Source organism: Sebastes fasciatus, chromosome 21 (assembly GCF_043250625.1).
Source record: "Sebastes fasciatus isolate fSebFas1 chromosome 21, fSebFas1.pri, whole genome shotgun sequence".
NCBI classification, from domain to species: domain Eukaryota; kingdom Metazoa; phylum Chordata; class Actinopteri; order Perciformes; family Sebastidae; genus Sebastes; species Sebastes fasciatus.
The window spans coordinates 13,134,547-13,151,707 of NC_133815.1; the positions used below are offsets into that span (position 1 = coordinate 13,134,547).

Consider the following 17,161-nt stretch of genomic DNA (forward strand, 5'->3'; position numbering starts at 1 on the left):
ACATTTATCACGATATAGCATGTTTTCTGGTAATTCAATAAATAAATAAATAGTCTATATGAAATAACCACATGTTAAAGCCTATTTTGTATACTCCCGTGTGAAGTAAATGCCTGACAAATGAAAAGTACTGAGTATTTTCTCATTTTAAGAACTTAAGTGCAAAATGAACAAAACAGTTTTAAGTGATATTATAGAGAAAAATGAAATACATTTTTGCCTAGCCTATATAGCGATAGAAACGATATCGAAAAATAAATACGTTAGACATTTTTATATCGTTTTGACGATGTATATCATCATATACATATACATACTACTATACATATACTCACATATACATATGTGAGTAGTTATTTAGGAAAGACTAAGACTATTTCTATACTATCTGTGATGTGATGTCACTCACTGAGAGATTCTCCTCCACCTGCCTCCCTGACAATGAACTGAAGACTGTTGACTCAGAATATTTATTCAAGCTGTTAAATATTACATTCCAGCGATGTGACAGTCATGAACAAATTGGATGCTCCTCCTGTAAAATCGCGCTGTCACTGTTGTCAGAAAGTTGGTTCTCTCTGTAGTGTTTTACAAGAGAATCTTTGCTCCTTTTTTCGACTTTGGGTAAAGGTGTTTGCAATAAAGTTGGTGAAATTAATTATATTTCGATCTATCTTGTGGCTGAGAAAAAAAAAACTTACAGTATTCTAATAATGTTCCCTCACAGTTAAATGAATTCCCTTATTAATGTTAGCTGTGTGATTTAAAAAGGTGATTTTCAAGTCCATCTGATCCACATATTTCACCTCCCACGCAGGGCTCAGGCTTTACGGTTCTCTGTGGTACACTGTATTGCTAGATTGTGCGGATACACTGGAGACTCACCTATAAAACACCAGGCCTAGAGGAATCTATCATAGCTCCATTAACACTTCTGCTTCATCCTCCTCTCCTCGCCTTCCTCCCCTCATTAATCAACAGACCGGCCCTCGGGGGCTCTACTCTGCAGCTAAGCTCACTTTCACTTTGCGTGTGTGTGCATACAGTATGTGGGCATTGTGTGTATGTATGTGGATTTGCATATTATGTGCATGCACCGGTGCTTTCATTTGTCAGATATGTGAAAATACAGTTTCTAGAGCGTTTTTTATTTCTGTGACTTTAAATTTAGGACTAAAAATCATAGAAAAATCCATCATGGTAGTCTTATGGTAAAAGTCCGTCTCAAAGTGCTTCCAAATTCAATTCAGAGGAGTTGTTCCAAATCGGGTCTCCTACGACGAGTTGTCTGACATTCAGATTTGTAAATACTGTCTAAAAAAAGTGGACCGGATGAAGTTATTCTTAGAAGGAATAAAGTCCCAGCTACCTTTTTAAATTTGAATCACGATCTATAATGAGTTCTTCTCCTGCTGTTACCTTTCATCAGCCTGCTTGCCAAGCACATTCAGTACAGTGCGCAGCCAAAGATAGCCTCAGCTGTGTGTCTACGTGTGTTAAGAGGCCTGTCTTTGTCTGTGTTCTTAATTTACTCAACGCGGCACATAGGTAAACATTGTTACGGCCTTGCTAGAGAAAAAAATAAATAATGAAATATTACACCTGATCTGCTTTAAATGCAAGCAAATAGCCTTGTTGGATGATGTTAATTAGCCCTAGCTGTCGAGTAAACAAGCCTTTTTTTTCATGTGGCACTAATTGTCAGGCTCTGTATTATTAATGCGTTGTTAAAAAAGAAACTTGACCTTGTGTATGTGGGGGGAGAAAAAAAAAAGCAGCCAGTTCATGTCACCCGTCTGTGTTTGTTTGGAGATGAGTTTGTACACTCCACTCTCCCTTCCCCCCCTCTTTCTTTCTCAGGGGAGTTCTTTTAATAGTAAGGAGGTGACAGTTTGCCTCTCGCTGAGCACTGGGGGTGACAGTTTGGTACCTGCCCAGCTCTCTTGAAAACGCTACAGCTGACTCGCTCCCAAGTTGCACGCAAAGCTTTTTTTAAATTCGCACTCCATTCTAATGAGTCGAAATGACCTCGAGTGTAGGCCAAGGTAATCTGATCCCCCTTTCTATCAAACAGCTTTTAATATTTCCCCAAGAATTATTGTTCGGGGAATGAATTTTGGATAAGGTCTGCCAAGGGAAATGGAGCACACAATAGTAGCCTTGGCAGTGGCGCTTTGGGCGTATAATTTAAAGGTCATAATGGAGAAAATAATGGCTCTTAAAAGTCATAAAACAATCGAAAACAAGAGGTTGTAGGAGTAATAGAAGAAAGAGGAGTTTCTATGGCAAACTTTTGACCCGTCATGAATCGCGAGTACGCCAGCAGATTAGGACTTTGTAACGGAAGGAAGTTTGGAAGTTGAGAGCACACATTGGGGTCAGCATTAACTGGTGTTACCCACACACACCTCGCCTCCCTCCCTCTCGCTGCCCTCTTAATGTTCCCAGTTGTTCGCTCACATCTCAGAGAAATGTCTGTTGAGCGAAGTGATAATTGCATTCCTCCATGATTTCATGCTGAGACACACAGTGACACCGAATCACGGCCCACTTATTCCAAGGGAGTGTGTTCTTTGGGAGGAAATGAGACAAAAACAACATCGGACCTCGTTCTTTTGACTCGGAAGTGCGCTTCCACATTTCCCAAACGTGTTTATTTCCCTAGCGTCACCCCCCCCCCCCCTCTGATTCGCAGACCAAAATGTGGCTGAGTCAAGTTAGTTCCGGGGAGCACAAATCTCCTGCTTTTCTGGTTGTGAGGGGAATAGTCGTCGCAGACACAGAGCCCGCTGCTTTTCCCGGCTAACCATATCAGAGAAGCAGCCCGAACATCAGTGAGAGCGAGTACCTCTTTAGAATTAATCCTCGGGGGGGAATGACTGCACCAATGCATGAGGATTACTGCTTTTAGGGCTTCTGATGAAATTCAAATAACAAAAAAAACGCTTGCACAAAAGTGTCCTGGAAAACTGTGTTTCATAATATCCAAGTATTATTTACTGGAACACCTCGCAGTGGTCTGTGCCTCATTTGATTTCACAGTCTTTATTGATATGATAATTAAGCGGTCAGCTAATGGTAATTAGTGGAGTTGCATCATGGTTGTGGGCAAGAGAGCTCCTTTCATCCTCTCACTTTATATTCTCCCACAGAGGCTAGTCGGCCACTTCTGAGGCACTGTTTGGTTTCCATGTAACAGCCCCTCACCTGCCTGGATGCTAATTTTGCTCATCTGGAAGCCGCCGGCGACACGAGCACCAACATACTAAAGTGAAAATAAGGCTTTGCCTACATTACAACTAGACCTAAAGGGGAGTTTTGTGCATGCAGACCGTGTTCCTCTTCATTTATGGATTTAGTTTAACATTCAGCCTGGCTCGAGGATACACGGTGCCGGACAACTCATTCCATCCTCATAAAGAGAATAACACTGCTCTGCATTGTTGCTTTCTGTCCACGCTGGTCTCAGTCTGCTTGTCGGCGAGAGTATTCTGCCATAGTCAAATCCGTCTTTGTCTGCGTGTTATTGTCTGTGAAACGCTTCAGCCTTGTACATGGATTAAATGGAAATTTGTGTGTGCGCAGAGGATTGCTGACTAAAGCTGTAATACATAAAGAGGTTTGGATGAGGGATGGTTTAAAGAGCAGGCAATTGTCATAATGATGACTTAAAGCAAAATTGCCCCGCCGTTGTAAAAATGTTTTACACATGCACTGCCTTGTGTACTGTAGCCAGCAGTGCTTGCCAACCTCAGTGTCACCGGAATCAATAGTGGCTGAAATATACGATGGAATAACTGAAGTAAGCGGCATTATAAAACTGGATTGGTGTATTATGGGATTATGATTGCGGTGTAATCCTTTGTCCTAGCTTTTTGTCAGTTTGACTCGGCCCCAATACTCCGGGATGGATGCTGGTGAGGCCGACGCAAGCAATATGCCGCCCTGTTTACACAACATAAAAAAAAAAAATTCCCTCTCTACTCCTCTTCGCTCCCTCACACCTGAGAGAGAAACTTCAATATTGACCTACATCTCCTTCAGAATAATTTGGCTGCTATTTTTGTGCTGTGCTTTAAAAAAAAAGAGAAGAAGAAGCCCCGCTACAGTAGCTGTGATGGCTGGATTCAGCACAGTGTGTGACATTTTAACTAATGTTTTCCTGCTCAAGGCTGCGTTGCCCAGCGTGGGTCAAATAATCTCCCTCGTCTCTCCCCCCCCCACCCGCTACACACACAGTAATAAGAAACAACAGTAGAAATACTTTCCCAGCACTCAACAATGTTATTTGCATGATAATCAGAAGCACAAAAAAGACTCTGCTTGTAGCTTTCCGAGGTGTTGTGCCTGAAATTCTGAGTTTCTTATGAACAAGTCCAAGCATTATTCATCGTGAATCCTAACGGAGGGCCGCAGCCAGTCGGAGCTCTGGCCTATTCCGACACACTACTTTTTCATCTCTCACTACCTCATGATCATTTTCACATCTCCAACCTTTCTCCTAAGCAAACTATCTTTCTTTTTCATTCTTCTCGGCTTTCTCTAAATCTCTTGCTGGCCCTCTGTCTCTTACATTGCCAATTTTAATATCACCTGCCAACACATACTCACTCCCAACTCGTCAAATACTCAGGGTACCCCTCTTGTGCTACTTTTGAACAGACCACGGATGGCGTGTTAAGATTCGCTCTTTACATGCACGGTGTTCTTTCCAGTCGATTAAAATATATATTCGTGATTAATCACACGATTTTCCATGATTAATCGCAAATCAATCACAAGTTTTTTTTCTGTTCAAAATGTACCTTAAAGGGAGATTTGTCAAGTATTTAACACTCTCACCAATATGGGAGTGGGCAGATATGCTTGCTTTATGCAAATGTATGTATATATTTATTAGTGGAAATGAATTAACAACACAAAACAATGACAAATATTGTCCAGAAACCCTCACAGGTACTGCATTTAGCATGAAAATATGCTCAAATCATAACATGGCGAACTCAAGCCCAACAGGCAACAACAGCTGTCATATCATGAGGTCAGAGATCAAGGGAACCCTTTGAAAATGGCCATGACAGTTTTTCCTCACCAAATGATGTGATACCAATGGATTCTTTAGGTTTTCTAGTTTCATAGGATACCAGTATCTTCACTCTAGCTTTAAAACGGAGCCTGCTACAACCTCCGAAAGATCGATTGCGTTAAAGGCGTTAAAGAATTTAGTGGAGTCAAAACGATTTGGTGTTAACGCGTTATTATCGCATAAACTGTGACGGCCCTAGTTCTTTCAAAATAAACTTCCGTTTTTAACAGGATGTTTAGGCAACACAACCACTTAGCAAGGGTTATGAAACGGTTGTGGTTGACGTTAACTTCAGTGACTCACAGGACTGATGATACTAACGAGTCACGTGATTAACCCTTGCTCCGACTGTCGAATAACGCCGCGGGTGGGTTTACATTGGAGTTTCTTGAAAGCCTGGTTCGTCACATACTGTTGCTATAGGGTTAGAGATGCGTCGATACTGATATCGGTCGGATACTGACTCAAATACCTGTATCGGGTATCGGACTATGATAATAGGCCGATCTAGTATCGAATACCATTATTTCATTAAATAATAATTCAGTACATTTATATCTGTGTATTTATTTGTTACATTTTGTTTTACAAAGTTAGTAAAGCAATGTTTAAGTCAGGCCTGGTATCGGATCGGTACTCTGTATCGGCTGATACCCAACGCCCAGGTAACGCTATCTGTATCGGGACTGGAAAAGTCGGATCGGTGCATCCCTGCAAAGGGTACCTCCATGCGCCGGTTTCTGATGCCGAGGGGCACTTACCAAACGTTGGTATTTGACGAGTTGGGAGTGAGAACGGGTTGACGGACTCTTTGCTTTTGGGTGATGAATCAGCTGTAACCTGTTGTCTTTCATATTTCATGCCAGTTTTTAGCTATGAATACTTCACGTGTAACGCCACCCGGCCACGGACGAGTTCCATCACACGTGAAAATAAGGGTTACTAATACCGTAATATCACATTTCGGGACCAGTTCGGCTCCTGCATGTTTGATGAGAATGTCCAATCATGCATAGACACAAGAAAGAGATGAGGAATGGGAGAGGAGACATTTAGAAGAGAGAGGGTGACGACAGGAGGGCAGCAGGAGGAGAGACAGAGACGAATCCGTCTTGGAGAGAAAGTGAGGAGGGGGAGTGTGTGTGTTTGGGATGGAGTGGGGGGGCAGTGATTACTTGCTGCTGAGGTAGCACTGCATTACACATGAGGATTTGGAATGGCCCAGATAAAGTAATCTATGATTAACTGGGACGCGGCTGGCTCGCCACCCTGCCAACAGCTGTAGTCAGGGGCGAATTACAAAATTATGGGATGTCCAAACATTTTAGATGCGGCGGGAAATATATTTCCGTACAGGGGACGGGGGGGGAGAAGGTTGAGTGGGGATGAGTGTATCAAGTCAAAGGTGACAGCCGGCGACTGGGGGAAGAGAATGACAGAGGGAGCAGCGGTGCAATTAAGGAGAGCGTTTTTTAGTCGTCGCATTTGGCGGAGGATTATTGAAATGGTGTAACAGTCATGGGAGGATTTGGGGAGGGGGGCGTCTGGGGTCGCGGCTGGCGGAGTGATCGCCGAAGTGATTGCTGTAACAACTGTCCGACGGAATAACAAATCAAATTATAAAGATGGACACCGCGGCACAGACCCCGCCGCCGTCTGAAATTGATTGCCAGCACCAGGAGCTGATATTGTCGGGCCCCGGTCTGTCATAGTCCATCAGGCGTCATTATCACCAGGGGAACACTACACCTTATGCAGAATGAGGAGGACGACTCCACACTAGACAGGAAAAATCAGATGTCTTTTTTTTTTGTTATTACAAGGTTAAACGTGTTTTGTTGCAAGCACTGTTAAGGAATAACTCAGTATTCAACATGCTAAGTGCCGGCTAAATCCGGTCTGTTATCATCATGTCTGAGTGTTGCAGGACTACCTTGATTGAAGTGCTCTCATGTCTTGTATTGCCAGTGAGTGCAGCAGCAGCAATCATCTTTAAATCATAGTTTGTAGGACACATGAATCATGGAGAGGTTACAAACCCTTCCCACATTTGTCCACTTTTTAAAAAAAAATATCTTAGAAATAATGAATGCATGTGCGCCTCTGAGGTATTATGATTGTTTGAACATTCACTCCCGAGAATCCAACAGACGGCTATTTTTATTCCGCCATGTGATTAGTCATTTACCTGAAGCAGGCTGTCATTGGAAATCGTTTTCATGTCTTCAGACAGTTCCTCAGTTCATCCAAATGACAAGTGATTTTGCCTGTGGGGGAAGTAGGGCCCCATATTTTATTGAGAGGCGAGACAGCTCTTTAATAATGCCAGAAGTTTGATAATGCTCCGTGAAGTGAATGGACTTTGTGTTTGAGGCCACTCACAGAAAATGACTCAGGCTTCAAAGATGGCTCATTACCGAGGTCCATGAGGTGTCTGGCTTCCTAAATCCTCAGTCAAGGTTTTGCACACTCTTTCGTCTGACAATACCACCTGTCAGGAACCCAAGTTAAACTTCCATTTACTGTTACATTAAATGTCACTACACTATAAAGCAAGGTTATTTTATATGTAGACAGACCCAGTGTCCTTTCAAACCATTTATAAGAGCCCATCTAACAGTCTGCTTCCATCTGTCTGTCTGTGATCAGATTTTGGCTCTAATCCTTCTTCTAGTCTCAGTGTGGTTGTCGTAGTAGCTGGTGTTGATGAACCCGCTGAACCTTGTCAAGTACCTCCTGAAGTGTTTTCCTTGCCACAGACAGACCTGCCTAAAAATGAAGGGATTGCCCTTGAAATGTTCTCTCCAGCTCGTTGCTTTTGCTGCTGCCTAGTTTACTCAATGCCTTGCTGTGTGTGGCGATGTACTCATTCTTTTTTGATAGTGTAGAATCATACAGACTTTAGGGATGTCACGATACCAGGAATTTAGTAGTTGATACCAATACGAGTGAAATTATATGATTCTTGATACCCAATTCAATACCACGGTAAAGAACAACAAAAGAAAAACACTAAAACCTCAAGTTTCTCGCCAAAAAACACATTTTACAAGGTGACATTTGAACACATCATGATAATCTTATAATTTACCTTCAAGCAATACTCATTTTTACTGAATAAAGCTTGAACACATCATAATGTAACACAACTTCCATACATTAACTGTTACCTGTACTGTACCGTCACATTTCAGAAATTTCGCATCGACTTGGTACCGAAGTATCGGTTCTTGTGACATCCCTAACAGAGATGCACTTTGAGAACTGAAGGAAGAGTATCTTATTCTTATCTTGTTTTCAGAATGTATTCAACCCGGTTGACTTTTCTCAATGCTTTTGCCATCACAGGTTGATGTCCTACATTTTTAGTGACAGCCTACACAAAATACAAAATTATGACAAAATGAAAACATGCTCTTGGAAGGTTTGGTATTTGTCCCATTTAAATTTCCACATTTGCTCAATGTCAGTCAAATTGAATTGGTAGTGCAAAAAAAAGTGAAAAACAATTTGAAAATGTCATCAGAATTCAAATTGAGGCTTCAGTTGGTCCACTCCACATCTATTTCAGTGTTGATTGCACTTGATCACAGGTTCTCATCAACAACTCCATTCATTCTTTCCCATATCCTTACAAGTCTTCCAGTTCCTACAACTGATGTCACTACCACTGTTCTTCATGGAAGAGCGCTTACATGGATTATGAGCTTAGCCTTGTTTTTTCTAGATACAGAGTTTTGCATTAGAACCGAAGAGTCCAGTCTTTGTTTCATCTGCCTTATTTGCAAACTCTTGACTTGTTGTCATGTGCCTTTTATCAGAAGTGGCTTCCTTCTGGCCACTCATACTGTACACATGTTATATTTTTTAACTAATATTTGTATTAGAATGCCCATTCGTATGGTTCAGTTCAATATAGTATTATAAAACACAGAAACCTGCACACACTGTACATTATATTGTGGCTGAAGATGCTCTCCATATCTGCTGTTGAAAATGTCGATCCCCTTGCCACACTTGGTTGTCCTGGTTGACATTACTAAAACAATTTGCCGGCACACTTTCCAAAATTGCAATGGTTAAACAAAAACATCACTTGTCTGCTGTGCAACATGTATTTAACCTGCACTGTCATGATTCGGAAAAATGTTTTCTTCTGAATCCAATCCAATCAGTTGAACAAATCACAAGTTAAACCCAAAGTTTTGACTCTCATCACTGCTAAGCGATTGAATAAGTATTGGGTAAATACAACTTTTTTTACTTTTAGTTTATTGTTAAATTTATTAATGAAAGTTTGAATATGGTGGTATTGTAAATAATTCACATACAAACACACAGACGCACAAACATCTAGGCTATTTTAAACCATAAAGAGAAGGCAAAGGATTGTTATTTGTTTACCTCGCATTCATTTCCGTTTCTGGTCTGTTAACCTATTAATGAAGAGGACAGAGACACACATGCACACACACACACACACACACACACACATACACACCACACACATACACACCACACACAATCGTGGGCGACTTGTGTTGAAAAAATAATTTTCTTTAATAAATCATTCTAAGATTGTGTTAATGAAGTGTTAAATTTTAATGACCCAATCTCATATGGATTCCTGTGGCCCCGTGGGTTCATCCCACCTCCCAGAATCTAATGAATACACAATAAAATTACTTCTTTTTTATTCTTGTGACCTGCTGAATTTTGACGTTCACTGAAAGCACCATTTTGACCAGTGGATCACTTGATAATAATTAACAATTTGTCTTCATATTGAGGCTTTCATATCGAGGCTAAATTTGAATCATCATTGTGGAGAAGTGCTGCTGAGATGGGGGTAATTGTGTGTTTGTGTGTTTCTAAGCAGGTACATGTTAAGTGAGGAATGTGTGTGTTTGTGTGCAGATGAGACAGCCTTCTTTGGCAAACATTTAATGAGCATCTCGCTCACATTAATCAGACTGAGACCTGCCAATCAATCTTGTACTTGATCTGAGTGCTGCTCTTGATCATCACAGCACAGTTGATCATCAGATTCTTTTAACTACCAAAGACTTAGCTGTAAGTGTCTCCTACTATACGTATTTCTCTTGCAGATTTTCAATAGAGTATTATTTCTCAAAACACTCAAAAATCACTTGTGGGGATCCTAATGAATCTGTTTTAGGACAAGTACTTTTTAATCTATGGACGTACCCTCTGGTGGAGACATTGTATCTCTTCCCATATGCTGATGATACCCTGCTTTATGTGGCTGATGATACACTGCTTTATGTGGCTGTGTCTCCTGATGACACAGGACCAATTGATGCTCCTTTTAGAGGTATTTTAGTGCCTGTCACAAAACCTTTACAGCTCACCAGATTTATGGGATAAAACTGAACTGTAAGTTATAGGCTCCAAGGTTGAGAGAGAACTGACCATGACATTTTATTCTTTAAGATTTACTCCTAGCAAACAGGTAAAGAGACGTTGGCATTATCTTTGACTAGGAACTACATCTCAAAACTTGTGGGTAAATCAATGTTTATTTCTGCAATCAAACACATGGCAATGTCTATGACATTATCAAAATTACAGAGGCTGTGGGAGCAAAGGCAGCATTGCTTTGTGGTCACTTTGCGTTCAATCAACAGTAATCAGATGTCAACTCAAAGCAAAAACTATGATGATTTTATTTTCAGAACTGTCCTCTTCATCCTTACTTTGTTTTTTCTGGAACTGGTGGGTTGGATTTCAGTGCCGAGCAGTGTACTCTACACTGTTCTGGTATTAAATGAGTTGCACCAAACCAGCAGAGTGTCTCATTCACGTCTGTGTAATTACAATCAGTGTTAGAGTGTCTCTGAATAAGACCCACCAGCAGCCCCAGAATAGGACTGCCATGACAAAGCATTGACAACTGTGGAACAGGCAAAATTAAGCCCTCTCCATTCATACCCCCTAGTTCTTATTATGCACAAGCTATCTCACTGAGCTTGCTTTTGTGCTGGTATAATTACTTAATCTGAGCACTCCTAGGGTGAATTACTTTGTGTGCGGCAAGCAGGCAGCATTGCTTTGACTCAAGCTCCCAAAGGGGAATAGAGGCTAGCTTTAATTTTACTGTTTAAAAGTGGCAAATGTGGTAATGGCCAATGTCAAAAGGGATTCACATCGTTGCTTGTTTTTCTGTCAAAGCTGCAGTTTTGTTTTGTTTTAATAGGCGTTATTATAGAAATAAATACAGTATGTTCAATTTTTGAGTAAGATTTTTATCACCCCTTTGTTTCCTTACTTCTTTAAAGCGTTTTATGGATGGTGGGTGGGTGTAGAGAATGATCCACTGTGCATTAGAGTGAGCGTTGTGCAGTACTGTATTTTGTGTTGTTTGCTGTTTATAATGGGCCTGGGCAACACTTAACTAGAATGGAGGCCCATCAAGGCAGACCGATAAGGACCTAGGGATCCACTCTAGTCAATTACTGCAAAGTGCCAAGTTCAACTCAGTGGGCCTTTTATGAAGTACACCGGCTGAGTAAACAAATTAATCGTACATCCATGGTTCCCCAACACAAGCATGCAGCCCAGGGCAATCATACATCAGGCAGAGTGATAGAGGCTGTCTGCACCAGGAAATAGAAGGGTCCCACTATTAAAGATAGGCAACCACATAGGACTCATAAGCTATTGGCCATCACACTTATTCTGCCTCTCAACTGCACTGTTGTGTCTGTATTGGCTTCTTACACCTTGACACCGTCTGTGTAAAGAGGAAGGTTATGTTTTGGAATTTTGGCTTTTCCAAAATATTGCTGTGGGGTAATATAGTGGAGTGATATTAACAGCTTGTTTTATTGTTCCGCCGGGATCTTGCTGTCCAAAGAAATTTTAATTTTTCATATAAACTGAGGGATGAAGTGTTTTTATGGGTTGAAGAATTTCTTCTAAACCATTTAAAAACCCATTGTATTAGCTGGAAATGTGTTGTATCAAAGCAGAACAAAAGGCCATTTCTTAGCTCATGAATGATGATTACATGGTTTGCACAGGACTGCCATGATATATGGGGTTACAATGACAGATGTTCAAACAAGCATGTGCAGACTGTGATAAGAACGTCAGACCGTTGTGAAAAAAAAAATGAAATTGCAGAGGGAAATCTTGTATATTTTAGTGATTTTGTGTGCATACGTGTGTTTGCATGTGTTCATTTGTGTCCCTTTTCATGATTTGACCTTGAAGCAGTCCGATATACAACATCCTGCCATTTTCAGCCGGTGGACGGCCCAGACTGTGGTCCAGTAATCAATACAATGTACAGTAATCTGCTGCACCAGAGAGAGAGCGAGAGAGAGGCTTTATGGGCATTAGTGTGAGTGTGCTTTCACATTGTGTGGCAAGAAAGAGAAACTGACTGTGTGCTCCACAGCCTGTAATAAATGGAAGCACATTACTCCAGGTTGAAACTAAATTGTTGAGCTTGTAACAGCAGACTGTAGTTTGCTCAATGCATCAGGGGAATACGAGTTATTTGGTGAATTTGAGATGTTTGAACACTTGCTCTAATTTCAATTCTGGAACAGTATTTGTTTGTGTGTGCACATATTCTGAAATGCAGTTTAATGTCTGCGGTTGCAGCCCATTTCTGCCCTATTGATAATAAATAAACTAGTGAATTCACAGAGAAATTGGGAAATATATGAATAAATGAATGACTGAATCAATAAAGTATCTAGAATTTGGGATACTAATTAATAACTAAAAAGAAAAGTCTGTAAATAAATCAAATTATTTTTTTTACTAACCCGTTATTCCCTCCCAGCAAAATATAAATTAAATATCCATTTCTCTCGTGTACTCTTTATTTTTTATATTCCTTGTAGCATATGCTGCAAGGCAGTATTGATGGGTGTAGCTTTAAGTTCTAAGAATCAGGACACTGGTGAGGATTCTGCCATTGACAGACACTTTTAGGAAATCAAACCAAATTCTCAACCAATAATGCGTTGAGCAATCATATAGTGAAGTAGTGTCTCTATATGGTATCCTACTTCTTTCACTGTCAAAATATCCTTTACATGCCTTGGGAAATGGTTTCTTTAAATACTGAGATCCCTGCAAACTTCAACATAAACAATCAATGAAGTATTTCTCCTAATCCTTCATCTCATCAAAGTTATTTGTTAGAGGACTGAGAACAACAGGTTTTTTATGTACTGTAGTAGGTGCAATACTTCAGCATTACCAAACCCCATGCATACAATCAAAGGAAGAGTAATTGGAGTTGCCATTGACCAAAATGAAAGCATTTACTCAAGTCCCAAAACTGTGATAATGCCACAACCAGCTGTCATAGACAGACCAGTTTATTGTCTAAATGCATTAATAATGAGATCATAACATTTGAATGAGATACAGCCCAAAAATGCATTTTCACATGTATTTGATTCATGGGGCATAATGGTTTCATTTCCTCTCCCAAGTCTTCTGTTTGGTGCTCAAGTATCAGGGTGAGAATCACTTTAATGTACTTTATGTCAGTGCTTTCCATTGGTAAACGACATTAATGAACCCTGAGTCCAATCTATATTTTGATCAATGGGAAAACATTGTTTGGGCATTTTGCTGAGGTGGATTTTAGTAGTTATTAATAAGCTTGAGTTCTAGGGTGGTGGCTGGCATTGATTCCTCTGCTGTCTGCTTTGGTAGAGCAGGAGTTGGTTTTTCTGTCCTGTTAATACGATGTCAGGTTGAGTTCTCCTGGTCTATTATTTTGTGGTTACAGGGGGTCGACCTCTCTGCACAGTCAGTTTGTTTTTTGCTGTTGTCTGTATTGCCTCCAGTTACTATAATGCATGTCTTTGCTCAAGGAGAGTTGTGTATCAGTAACGGGGCTGCCATCGTTCTCTGTTGTCAGATCTTCCGGAGGTGTTGGCTGGTGTTCAAGAAGGCTTCGAGTAAAGGACCCCGGCGGTTAGAGAAGTACCCGGACGAGAAGGCAGCCTACTTCAGGAGCTTCCACAAGGTATACACACACAAACACATTATAGATGACATTCAGTTTGTCTTAATCTATTGATTTACCTTTTTTTCCGTACTGCACAGCATTACAGTCACAACATTATTAGAGATGAAATGATGTCAAATATTTAATTAGTGAATTGACAGACGATTCATCTTCATTCTGCAACTACTTTTATGACCAATCTATTGCTGCAACTAGTATTTTCAATATTGATAATGCAATCACAGTCCAAGGTGACATCTTAAATAAAAATAAGATAAATGAATAAAAAAAAATCTTAAAAAAAACATCAAAGAATATTTTGAAAATGTCTCCCACAGCTTTAAAAAAGGATATTTAGCAGGATATTTATTCTGTGTGTACAAGCCATGATTCACTAAGCAAAGGGTTTAAATTTACATTTTGTGTTGCTAGCGGTGAGGCCTCAGGGTACTGATGTCAGTCAGTCCTTTGGTCAATCAAGATAATGCAACATGCAGTGACCAGATTGCCATGAAATTACAAATCAATATTCATAAACCTCTTGAGTGATTCCTAATTATTTGTTGACACCCTGACCTTTTGTCTAACGCCACCGTTAAGTCTGGTAATGACACCAATATTTAAAACCATATATGATATTCAATATCGTACGTATTCATGGTCCCTAGAGGATCTTGAATCTTAATGTTTGTCGTCTTGAATACCAAAAGGAGATTAAAACCTGGTGTGTCACTCCTCAGGGAGGGAACAAGCTCTGGCCGGATCTAAATGCTACTGACTGATCGACATGCAGAGCACATTCATCAGACAACAGCCAAGAGTTTCATTTTGCAATTTGGCCAACAGGTGGAATTAATTAGCTTCAGCTGATAAAATCTGACGCCGATGGTCGCCCACCATAAATGAGGAGCCTGGCGTTGTATTTATAGATGTATTCTCTTAAAACATCAGAAAACATGTTCCAGTGATATGAATTGATCTTTAAGAAAGCGATGCACCAGTACTAAGAGTACTAAGCCGTCTTACATATTCCTACCAAGAACCTCGTTATCATCTTCATATAAGATTTTCTGTCCATTGGCCACAGATGATGGAGTTAAGGATCCATTAAGACACATTTTGCAACTTTATCTTGTCCTCTGGGGCCTTTTCCCCTCCCTTTTGAAAGCAATAATCCAGTATACAATACATCTCTCCCCGCCTCTTAAGCTCTTTGAAATTCTCCAATTATGGCTCATTATCATGGTGAGAGGAGATGATGTTAAAGGAGTAGCACCGTGAACAGAGTTTTATAGTAATGAGAGGAGATAAGAGCAGATGATAGGGGGACTTTGACACTGGGCTTCCTACGTGGCTGTAGTTTGGAACAAGCCTGTCTACTACCATGTAATTATGAATTAGGGTTGGGGCTTTCACAAAACCCCCCAAAAATGACCCACAATGCATGCAAGCACTGGCTCAGTAGATGTTTAGATCCACTTCGTTAGCGTCCCTGGCTGCTACAGATTCAGCCATGTATTGTGAATGAAGCGTCTCCCTGCCTACTGCATCATGCTGTCACACGGGGCGTCCTGTGTGGCTGTAAAAAAAACCTCTCCCAGAGGCATCTCGTACACCGAGCGCCGGAGTGAGCGATGAGCGCACGCATGCACCAGTGCACCTGGTAATGCATCGCCACAAAGATCAAGAAAGGTCCCGTCTGAGGGCTTCATTCAACGCTGCAGTGCTTTGGGAGGAAATAGGCTGCACTGGTGGCTGATTTACAGAATCAACACAAAGGGGATTGGCTTTCTATACCACTTTTTTTCTTGCTCTCTCCATATCCCCATCCCCTACTCCCACCTTCTCTCCCTCTATCTATCTCTCTCTCTCTCTCTCTTTCCCTGAGCCTTTTTCTCCATCTTAGAAGCGCTGGTCCACACAGTAAAACAATCCCTGAATATTTTTAGCAGTATTTCTAGCTCTGTGAAAAGTATGTGTGTGCCACACTTCTCCAGCTCTCCTGAGCTCCTGACAGAGGCAGCGAAAGTGGAGGGATGGAGCCGTATTTTAAATGGTTAAACGCAGTATGTGCATATGGAAGTGGATGGTTTTAACGCAGTCGCTTGGTTGGTCCACCACTTTAGTAACTGTTGGACGTTAAATTTAGTACAGACGTTCATGGTCCCCAGATGATGAATATTAACGGCCATGATGGTCCCCCTGACTTCTCCTCCAGCGCCACCATGAGGTTGACATTTATGCCTTTTTAAGTGACATGTCTCATCAACTATTGGAGGGATTGGCATGAAATTTGACATTCAGAATGTATTGTGACCCCTAAACTTTTTATCTAGCACCATCATCAGCTCAAAATGCGTCCAATACTTTATTACGAAATACTATTTCCATCAACCTTAGTATTTTGTGCTAATTATCAAATGTCAGCATGCTAACACACTAAACTAACGGTACGTGTCCACAGGATCCGTCCTTTCCACGCTTCACATTCATTGTCTACGTAAGCAGCCCGTGCAATGCATTCTGGTAGCGTAGCGTTGCGTTTTGAGAGATGGACCGCCACGTTGCCAACTCCTCATTTGCATAAAGTTGAGGTCTAGGCTATTTTATGCAAACCGGGGGCGTCCAGCGCTACTCGCTGCCTCTGGAAACTCCATAGAAACTGTTAAACTTACCTTGTCGATCTAAAATGAAGACAGATTCAGGCAACTGCATGACTTATTTCGAGGGATGCACTGATACCGGATCAGATATCGGGCCGATACTGACTCAAATAGGCGGATCAGATATCGGTGACAATTGGGCCAATCTTTTCAATTCAGTTTTATTTTTATATACCATATACATTATGTACTGTCATTTTAAATCCTGTTTTAAGTTTTAACCAGTTGCTGGTGTACGATTTATTATTTTAATTATAAATAACAACTAAAAAAATGTATATCTATGTATTCATTAGTCACGTTTTGTTGTACAAAGTTAGGAAAGCAATGTTTAAGTCAAGCTTGATCTTGCCTTAGACGTAAAAGAATCATCTCAGTTACTTCCACACAGTGAGGCTTGCAGTTTATTAA

At 40.8% G+C, this 17,161-nt stretch overlaps 1 protein-coding gene across 1 annotated transcript in view; it reads left to right on the top strand.

Moving 5' to 3' along the window:
• Positions 1–17,161, top strand: part of dok6 (docking protein 6) — a 48,984-nt gene that overhangs the window by 10,604 nt on the left and 21,219 nt on the right. The window contains exon 2 of the mRNA XM_074622535.1: positions 13,998–14,105. Within this exon, the coding sequence (XP_074478636.1) occupies positions 13,998–14,105 (108 nt within the window). The remainder of the gene's footprint in view (positions 1–13,997; positions 14,106–17,161) is intronic.